At 47.0% G+C, this 9984-nt stretch overlaps 1 protein-coding gene across 1 annotated transcript; it reads left to right on the forward strand.

Annotated features, from left to right (window-relative positions):
• Window positions 1-5092: 5092 nt before the first annotated feature.
• On the forward strand, window positions 5093-7015 carry LOC133107487 (protein S100-P-like). Its single transcript, XM_061216477.1, has 3 exons — window positions 5093-5251; window positions 6179-6321; window positions 6660-7015. The coding sequence occupies exons 1-3, from the start codon at window positions 5101-5103 to the stop codon at window positions 6861-6863; spliced, it is 498 nt and encodes a 165-aa protein (XP_061072461.1). The 5' UTR covers window positions 5093-5100; the 3' UTR covers window positions 6864-7015.
• Window positions 7016-9984: the final 2969 nt, after the last annotated feature.

Below are 9984 nucleotides of genomic sequence, written 5' to 3' on the forward strand. Positions count from 1 at the left end.
TCCATGAGCGTCACATCTACATTTACTCCTGCTGCAACCTGCCTCCTGCTGTCCTGAGCGGCGCTAGTGGAGCCTGCAGCGAAACCCCCATCCGGCTCCAGTCAGGGCACCTCTCGTCCTGGCTCTACTTGCCAGGCTACCGAGCTCCCGGCAGAATTGCAGAAAGCCTGGGGAACCCTCCATTGGCTCCAGTGGGGCATACCATTTACATTTACATTTTTTGTCATTTGGCAGACGCTTTTAATCCAAAGCGACTTACAAGTGCATAGGTTCTACCATAAGTCAGAGCATCACATCCAGAAACTAGCAAAATACACAGGAAATGCTGTTCTAAACATAGTTGTCATCAGAAGTTTTTTTTTTTTTTTTTTTTTGGGGGGGGGGTTAGACAAGGATAGGGATATCAGAAAGGAGGGGCAGGGGAAATCAGGAGGGAGGACTAAGGTAGAGTTTGAAAAGGTGGGTTTTGAGTCTGCGTCGAAATAGGGGGAGGGATTCTGCTGTTCTGACAGTGGTAGGCAGGTCATTCCACCACTGAGGAACCAGAACGGAAAACAGGCGTGAACGTGCAGCTCGACCGCCAGGCGCACGTAGAGAGGGAACCGTAAGGCGACCAGAGCTGGCAGACCGGAGTGGTCTAGCTGGGGAGTAGGGAGTGATCAGGGATTGTTTGTAAGGTGGGGCAGTCCCCTTAGCAGCCTGAAATGCCAACACTAGGGCCTTGAAACGGATGCGTGCGGCAATGGGAAGCCAGTGGAGGCCAATGAGAAGCGGGGTGACATGAGCCGACCTGGGCTGATTGGTGATCAGGCGGGCTGCAGCATTCTGGACCAGCTGGAGGGGCTTGATGGCACACGCTGGGAGAACGGCTAGGAGGGAGTTGCAGTAATCCAGGCGGGAAATGACGAGCGCCTGGACTAGGAGCTGGGTGGCTTTCTCAGTCAGGAGATGACGGATACGGCGTATATTATACAGAAAGAACCTGCAGGTTCTGGCAGTGGAGGATACTTGTGGAGCCAGGGTGAGGCAGTTATCAAGAGTCACCCCAAGATTCTTTGCCGTACGGGAGGAGGAAACTACAAAGTCCTCAACAGTCAATGAGAGGTCGATTGACGGAGAGGACTTAGCAGGGATGTAGAGAAGCTCAGTTTTGGCAAGGTTGAGCTTCAGGTGATGGGAAGTCATCCACGCAGAGATATCAGCCAAGCAGGCAGAGATCTGTGTGGTGATTTGGGTGTCGGGGGGGAAGGAAATGAAGAGTTGGGTGTCATCAGCGTAGGAGTGATAAGAAAAGCCGTGGGAAGAGATAACAGAACCAAGAGACATGGTGTATAGCGAGAAGAGGAGAGGCCCAAGAACCGAGCCCTGCGGGACTCCAGTTCGTAGGGGTTGAGGGTCGGAGACTGCGCCCCTCCAAGTCACCTGGTAGGAGCGACCAGAGAGGTAGGAAGAAAACCAAGCGAGTGCAGAACCTGTGACACCCATCCCAGACAGTGATGAGAGCAGAATCTCATGGTTGACTGTATCGAAGGCGGCTGACAGGTCGAGGAAGATGAGGACAGAGGAGAGGGATTTTGCTTTAGCAGAGTGGAGTGCCTCAGTGACCGCGAGCAGGGCGGTTTCAGTGGAGTGGCCACTCTTGAAGCCAGACTGGTTGGGGTCATGGAGATTGTTGTGGAGAAGATAAGTGGACAGTTGGGAGCAGACCGCCCATTCCAGGGTTTTAGCGAGAAAGGGAAGAAGAGAGACAGGCCGGTAGTTGTTCAGGGCAGAGGGGTCAAGAGTAGGTTTTTTGAGGGGGGGAGTGACTCTGGCCCGCTTCAGGGAAGAGGGCATGGTGCCGGAAGAGAGGGAGGTGTTGATTAGAGAGGAGAGAAAAGGGAGAATGTCCTCAGATATAGATTGTAGGAGGGGAGAGGGGATGGGGTCAAGAGGACAGGTGGTTGGGCAGTGGGAAGTAAGGAGTTTCAGTGTGTCGGCGTCAGAGAGGGGAGAAAAGGAGGTTAGGGAGTTGGGAAGGGTAGGAGGGTCAGCAGGGGTGGAGGGTTGGGAGAAGGAATTGCGAATAGCATCGACCTTCTTTTCAAAGAAGGAGACAAAGTCATCAGGTGTGAGTGATGAGGGGGGTGGGGGGGGAGGGGGGGCCAGAAGAGAGGAGAAAGTTGAAAACAGTTTGCGGGGATTAGAGGCGGCCGCGTTAATTTTCGAGTGAAAGAAGGAAGATTTAGCTACAGAGACAGAGGAATGGAAAGATGATAAGAGGGCATGGAAGGAAGCCATATCACTGGGGAGACAGGACCTTTTCCATTTTCTCTCCACCGCCCGCAGTTTGGTTCGGACAGCTCGTAGAGCATCAGAAAGCCATGGACTGGGGGGGGAGGCCCGAGCTAGTTTGGTGGTGAGGGGACACAGAGAGTCAAAGGAAGATGAGAGGGAGGACATGAGAGTTGTAGCCGCATCATCGGGAGACAGTCGAGAGAAAGACTCCGCAGATGGTAGGGAGGAGAGGATTGTAGATGAGAGGGTGGAGGAAGACAGGTGGCGTACGTTCCGTCGACAGGTGACAGTGGATGGTGGGAGAGATGGATGGGTGTTAGAGGAGAGTGGAAGAGAGAAAGAGATGAAGGAGTGGTCAGATATATGGAGTGGTGTTACAGAGAGGTTGGTTGTTGTGCAGCTCCTTGTGAAGATGAGGTCAAGAAGGTTGCCTGCTTTGTGGGTGGGAGGGGAAAGAGTGAGGGTAAGGTCAAAAGAAGAGAGGAGGGAGAGAAAGGTAGACTGGGTGGACTCTGAGTTGAGGTTGAAGTCACCCAGGAGGATCAGGGGGGTGTCATTGACTGGTGAGGAGCTGAGGAGGATGTCCATCTCATCCAAAAAGTTTCCCAGAGGACCCGGGGGGCGATAAACAACAATAACAAACAGTTTGCACGGCAGAGTAACAGAAACCTCATGAAATTCAAAAGAGGAGAAGGAGAGGGATGAGGAGAAGACACTAGATCTCCATGAGGATGAGATTAGGAGACCTGTGCCACCTCCTCTGCCAGAGGATCTGGGTGTGTGGGAAAAAGAGAAGGCAGAGGAAAGGGCAGCCGGGGTGGCCGTGTTCTCTGGTGAGAGCCACGTTTCAGTTAAAGCAAGAAAGTCAAGGTTGAGGTGGGAGGCATAGGCAGATATGAAGTCTGCTTTCTGGACGGCGGACTGGCAGTTCCAGAGGCCACCAGCCACACAGAGATCAGGGGATCTGGGAGGGAAGATGAGGTTAGAGATATTCTGCCCATGTTGGCGGGAGGCGAACCTCCTACCTGACTGGGACCTGGGGAGAGGAGAGAGGACAGGGATGGGAAGGAAACACATGGAGGGAACTAGGGAGGACAAGGGGAATACTACACAGTGGAATCAAACATCAGGCTCTCGGACAGCCTCGATGGACACCTGTAGATAGACACCCTCGACTTTGTACACCTGCGACTTCGTACGCCGAGGCAAGTAGCCGAGGCTGCCGCACACAGCTGCCGCTGGTGCGCTACACAACAGCTTAAATAACACTGACGCCGAATACAGAAAATGCAACCAACCCACTGCAGAACAATAATGCACACTGAAGTGAGTTCAGGTGTGCCAGTACTAATAGCCTGAGCAGGGTGCAAAGTATTGGCTCCTCCTACAACAAAAGCTGTGGCCTGCCAGCCAGTAAAACAATAGCCTAACTTAATAGCCTAGCTTACCTGAGAGAAACAAACACCTAACCCAGTTTCACTGAATCTAAATAAACACTCCTATAAATAAATACCCCCATTGATTTGCACTGGCCTAGCTAGCCGGGCCCACACTGTGCTAGCCCCAGATGCATGGGGAAGGGCATTGTCTAATACAGAAGTGTGGCGATGGCTCAGTGTTCTAAGGGAGCTGTCAAGCCTCAACTTCATCACAGAGGCGGTGGGCTGGAATTAGCGGGAGGAGGGCAACAATCCCTCAAGGGAGAAATGCTGCAGGCGCTCCTAGACATCAGCGACAACAAGCCCCCAACGTTCGACCTTCTCAGTGCAGCGCCGGCCAGGCAATTCTAAAGAAAGGTAGCCTTGGTCTAGCCTAGCCTTTTACTCAGCAGACGTGCAGCAGACATGCAGCAGCTAATGCAGTGAGCTTACCGCCAGCTCACAAACTCAGTTAGAGACAGCTAAATGACCAGCACAGTGACAGAATGTTCCAGGCTCTTTGTGGGATGGTCGGCTTGAAAAACGGCTGCAGGCAGGACATGATGTCAGCTCCGGCCAGGGTGGTAGCGGTACCAATGCAGGACTTCCAGTGCTGGCAGTGTGGAAATAAATGTAATCCAACAGGCTCTCTCTGTTTCTGTGTAGACTACAGGTGGTCAAATGCAGTGAAAAATACTTTTACACTACTTGGTTCTGTTCGCTTGATCTGCGTAGTGACTATTGGCAGGTTCCCCCTCATAGCCGCTGCATGTGCCAAGACAGCTGTTGCAAAATACAAGAGTGAGAGGCAGTTCTGTGGGTGTAAACACCTTGTTAATGAGACAGGTCAGAGGACAATGGCCAGATTGGTTCAACCTGACAGCAAGGTGACAGTAATTCATCCATGCGTCACAACAGTGGTATGCAGAAGTGTTGTAACACTGGCTGCAACACACACTTGCATGTTTCTTTGTTTGTCTACTACTTTTTAGTAAAAATGTGTACTCTAAAACCATGTGGAATAGATTCAAGTAACTTACGTTTTTTTGCTTATTTGTGGATGGGGCATGTTTCTTAGATATCAAAGTTCTCTAAGAACAGTACACATCCCATCTTTTCTCTAAAACACAGAACTGAAATAAAGATGGTAAGTGTGTGGGAAATGGTGATTATATAACAGTCCAACCCTCTGGAAGGGGATCATTTGAAAATAAATATGTCCTTCTAAGTGTGGTGACTCAAACTTCCCGTTTTAGCTCTGCTTTGGCATACTTAAAGGGGACAGAGCTACACTACAGTCTACTACACCAACAAAAACTAGGTGAGTGCTCACACACAATTATTATAGATAGAAAAGTTATGTCAGGCAAGCCACTCAGTTACTTCTGTGCTGCTGAACTCAGAAATGTTTCCCAAGGCGTTTTTGGGTGGGGTATTACATCACGGTGACTCACTGCATAAATGCTTTAAAAGGCCTTTCCACAAATTTTCAGCACTCACTTGGGAACTGAAATCCAAATTGTTTCGTCGCTCTGCTGACTACATTACGCCCACAGGTGAGTGTGAGAGACATTTTCGTCTGCTGGGATAGGGGGAATGGGAGGTTGTGTTGCTTTTTTAAAGGACATTAAGAATCTTATTAAAACTGGAGAGTTTGTTTATTGCTGAGCATGCTGTTGTGTAGATATTTATGTGTTGATACCAAGCTTTGCTATTTCCTTTGCAATTCTACCATGTCTTACGGTGAAATCCTTGAATCAACAGCTGTGTGTTAAAAGTGGATGGAATTATGCAAAACATATCTATATAAGTTGTGATCTGTATATTACTAATAGATAGATTTTGTGTAAACTTTATATTGTGTAGCGTGATTCTCTTGTGTAAACAGGAATAACTTTAGTTGAGACACGTGGAGTTATTCTCAGAAGTTTTGTTGCAGCCAGCATTACACCCTCTCCTCTCTTGCCAGCTGCCTCAATCAATGCAAGCATGCACATCCCATTTAAGGCAACATCAATCACAGAGCAACAGCTCTGAACAGAAATTCACAATGAATATATTTTCTACCTCTTACACTATATCACTCTCAGAAATAAAGGTACAATAGAAGTATATATTTGTTCTTTGAGGAACAAATTTGCCAAATGCACCCTGCAAGGTACAATACGGTACAAATTAATTATTAATCAAATTGCAAGGGGTACAATTTTATGTATCTATAGGATACCACCCCAGCAACAAGCTTTTCTACATTTTTGGCACTTTTCGTACATTTTTTCGTGAGAGTATAGATCCAAATATGTACCACTCCGTGAGTGCATGTTTCCATCTCTGCACACGCCTCCTTTAGACTGATGCAAACATGCTAGATCACGTACAACTATGTGTGTGCTTCTCTGTACATGTCTGTGTTTTATTGGCAGTCCATCTGTAGATACTTATACCGTCAACTGTGTATTCTCCACCCCTCCCCTGGCTTACAGACATGTCCAAACTGGAGGGGGTAGTGACTTCCATAATTGATCTCTTTGCGGACTACTCCTCAAGGGACAATAAAAAGGGGCAGCTCACGCCTGGGGAGCTGAAGACGCTCCTGGAGAAGGAGCTGAGCCTCCCTGAGCTCAAGGTGAGAGACGCACCTCCGCTGGGAGGGAGGGCGAGGTGGTGGGATTTTATGGCACGATCTGTGTCCTAACATGCTGAACGATGAATGACACGCTGTACGGATAGGGATTAGTGAAGGTGCATAGAGGAAGCTTTGGAGTCTGTGCTAAAAGCACAGGTCAGCTCCGGAACAGTGGTTAAAGGATTAGGTTGAGTGCCTAAGGGTGAAGCAGTGGGTGTGTCTGTACTTTTAGAATTTCACATTTAAATATATTCATGTTGTCGAAAATGCAAATTTACAGCAAGGAGACTCTTCTGACTTTTCTCTCCCTGTATTGATTCTCACCCTCTCTACTAAAGGGTAAGTTTAAAGGAGAAGATGTAGCAGAGTTAATGAAAGAACTGGACAAGAATCATGATAATCAGATAAATTTCCGGGAGTTCTGCGGGTTTGTGGTAAAGCTGACCCGGGCGTTCAACAAAGCCCAGAAGGAAGCCCAGAAGGAAGCCAAGAAGGAAGACAAGAAGGAAGACAAGAAGGAAGACAAGAAGGAAGAGAAGTAAGCACAAGAGGAAAGAGTGAGCAAGAGGCCAGTCTGGTGCATTAAAGAAAGGCAGCTAAGATGGACATGTATCCAGATGTGTGGTCACACAGTGAAATAGCATAAAATGTAAAAACAAATCTTATTGGCTCAAATAAAATATGATTAATTAATCATTAGGCGTGGAGCCTTTTCAGTGTGTTGTGTTTCCCAGTGTCCTCGCCTCAGCTTCCGTTCATTTCCTAAGAGCTTTGCCCAATGGCCCACAACAATGAAGATTGTTGTTACTGCAAACAATAGCACATACAGAAGTACAGCACATTTAGGGAGGTAACTACTTTTCTGCAAACAATATTGATAGGCAAATTGTCTTTTTAGATTAAAAAATGTTTTTCTTTCAGTTGACAAATCCAAATTTCAGTCTCTGTCGCTCACGCTGTCATGTTACCCTGGATCAACATCGCCCTCTGGTGGGATACAGTTGCACGTTCTTTAACGTGCTTCCTGGATTTTCATCCAATCTCTAAAAACCTTGGTACGGGCCTCGATACAGGGAATTTAACAACCGTACAATTCACTTGCCCCTCAGTAGTCAAAGCCTTACATTTCCTGGTATTCTAGGATCTACAGGATCTGGATCTACAGTTGATCCCAGTTGATCCCAGATGTGGGAAACTTCCCTTCATAGATAAAATGCAAGATTTACTCAACATATTATAATGGTTGGATGGATCATTTCACATATGATGACATACATAAAGAGTAGTTGCACAGATGTGTTTGAGAGAAAAACTATTCAACAGAAAACAACATAATCTATTCTGATCAGCAAGACTTTTGCGATTGATAATTGGGCTAATTGTAGACAATTGTACTTAGTCATTTTCATTAATAGTGGAAACAGTGGAAGAGAGTGGAATCATTGAACAAAATCAGAATTAAAAAAATACAATTACAAGTTAATTTCACTGATTTTTTTTTCAGTTGCAAACAAGCATTTTTTAATACTTTTTAGTTTACTTTTTCAGAACTTTTCACACAGTTAGCACAAGAGCATTGTATGTGGACCAAACTGTGAATGATCTTTTAATTGCATTGACAAACAAAACAAAGGGCTACTTCCCTGACATCCCCTGACCATCTCCACCTCCCCTTCCTCCTCTTTTCACTGCTTGATTTCTATTCTAACATGTTGTCGCTATGTTGTTGCCAGGTAGATACACATCCTTTTACACTCTTACCACTATGTGAAATCAATCATCAGTCATTATTGTAAAGGCACTGCATACATACTATCAAATCTGAAGATATTGTCAGGAACAGTGAAACATGAAGGAGGGGGGTGTTGGAAGTTGGTGTGGCGGAAGTTGACGATCCATTTTGGCACAAAGACGCCAATAAAATGAAATGGAAATGAGGGGGCGGGCGGGAGCACCAGCTCAAACGTACGACCTGGGGAGGGGCGTGTCAAAAAAGCCTGAAAACACTCGTATTAAAGGATGGTGATGAAATATTACATCCAACGTGGTAAGGATTTATCACATTCCAAAGCAATTGGTGTGAATAGATTTCTTTATCCTAATACATTCATGATCTAAACATGGAATGTTGTTACATCAGTTTCCATAAAACCATGCATTAGGAGTAATGTTACAGTAACTACCAATTCGTCGATAGTAAGATGCATTGTAATGAATAAAAAGACAGTCTTATCATGATGTAATGTGTGCTTTTGATGTTAAGTCATTGTGATTTTTCTAAAGCAAGTGTTTAGAGTTTTGAACAATGTGTATTTTGACAATCCACTTTATTCTTTGATAATCTATTTTTGTGTCTACTGAAATTAGTGCTGAAGTGATTGTAGCAAAAACTGGAACATGAAAAGTACACTGGGACATTGGCACATTGGACATACAGTTACAGTTTGCTGACAGTACAACTATTCACAAATTCTTGGCACACAATTTTGTTGTAGCTATACAAACAGAAAACCAAATTATTATACAGCAATCATATTTGCAACATTGTGGTGCCGAGGCTCAACACCAATCAGCAACAGCAGCTCAAAGACCTCCCCGACCAGTACAGTGACATTTTTGCAGCCTGGATGAAGACTGCAGGCAGACTAAACTGGGTCAGCACACCATTGACACGGGCGCAACTCTGCCCATACATCTAAGTTCCCACCAACCAGTGCTAGTGAAACATCAAGTGGCTGAGCAGAACATCAAAGAGATGGCCGACGCAGGTGTCATCGAGTCCACCAGTAGCTTGTCCGAAAAAAGGGATTCGACATGGCAGTTCTGCGTCGACAATCAGCTCCTCATTGCTGTCACGAAGAAGGACTCCTATCCACTCCCCCGCAGTGATGAAGCACTCAACCACATCTCTGGCTCCAGCTGGTTCAGCTCCCTTCACTTCCGCAGCGGTCACTGGCAGGTGAATTTGGCCCCACAAGCAAGACCCAAGACTGCATTGACCATAGGCCAAGATCTATGGCAGACCTGGGTAAAGCCATTTGGACTCTGCAATGCCCCTGCCACCTTTGAGCGCCTCATGGAGAAGGTGCTGGCTCCTGTCCCTCGAAGTCACTGTGTGGTGCACCTCAATGACCTGTTGGTGCGCGTATCAGACTTCAAGGGGGGCACTTGACAATCTCGGAAAAGTCTTTGCTGCTATCCACTAGGTATGTCTACAAGAAGTGCAGCCTGTTTGGTCATGAGACAATGTTCCTGGCCCACGTGCTGATTGTGTGGCCACCAACCAGGCCAAGGGGCCATCTGAAAAGGACAGGCCGCGACGTGGCTGAGCTGCACAGCTTCCTAGTTCTAGCGTCCTACTACTGGTGGTTTGTAAAGGACTTTGGCACTATTGCTAGCCTGGTGCACCGAACGATGGCCAAGGGACAGCAGTGCCACTACGGCCTGGACTGCTGCCTTCGCCCGTGCAGTGCTGTGCCAGGAGGGGGAGAGCAGGAAGCAAATGGTGGCCTACTTCAGCTGTGCACTGACCCTCCCCAAGCGTTTGCCCTGTTACTGGTTCCCATAACGCTTTGCAAGTGGACATATTCCTTTTTTGTTAAGTCGATTTCACAAATGCACCTTTTGTATTCTGACTGTGCCATCAATTCTATCCTATCATGC

The sequence above is a fragment of the Conger conger genome, chromosome 1 (assembly GCF_963514075.1).
Source record: "Conger conger chromosome 1, fConCon1.1, whole genome shotgun sequence".
Taxonomy (NCBI): Eukaryota; Metazoa; Chordata; class Actinopteri; order Anguilliformes; family Congridae; genus Conger; species Conger conger.

Excerpts from the sequence above, each read along its gene's own strand:
- LOC133107487 (XM_061216477.1), top strand. The coding sequence starts at position 5,101 with ATGTTTCCCAAGGCGTTTTTGGGTGGGGTATTACATCACGGTGACTCA. Across the intron at positions 5,252-6,178 it reads TGACTACATTACGCCCACAG|ACATGTCCAAACTGGAGGGG; the intron begins GTGAGTGTGAGA and ends CCTGGCTTACAG. Across the intron at positions 6,322-6,659 it reads TGAGCCTCCCTGAGCTCAAG|GGTAAGTTTAAAGGAGAAGA; the intron begins GTGAGAGACGCA and ends TCTCTACTAAAG.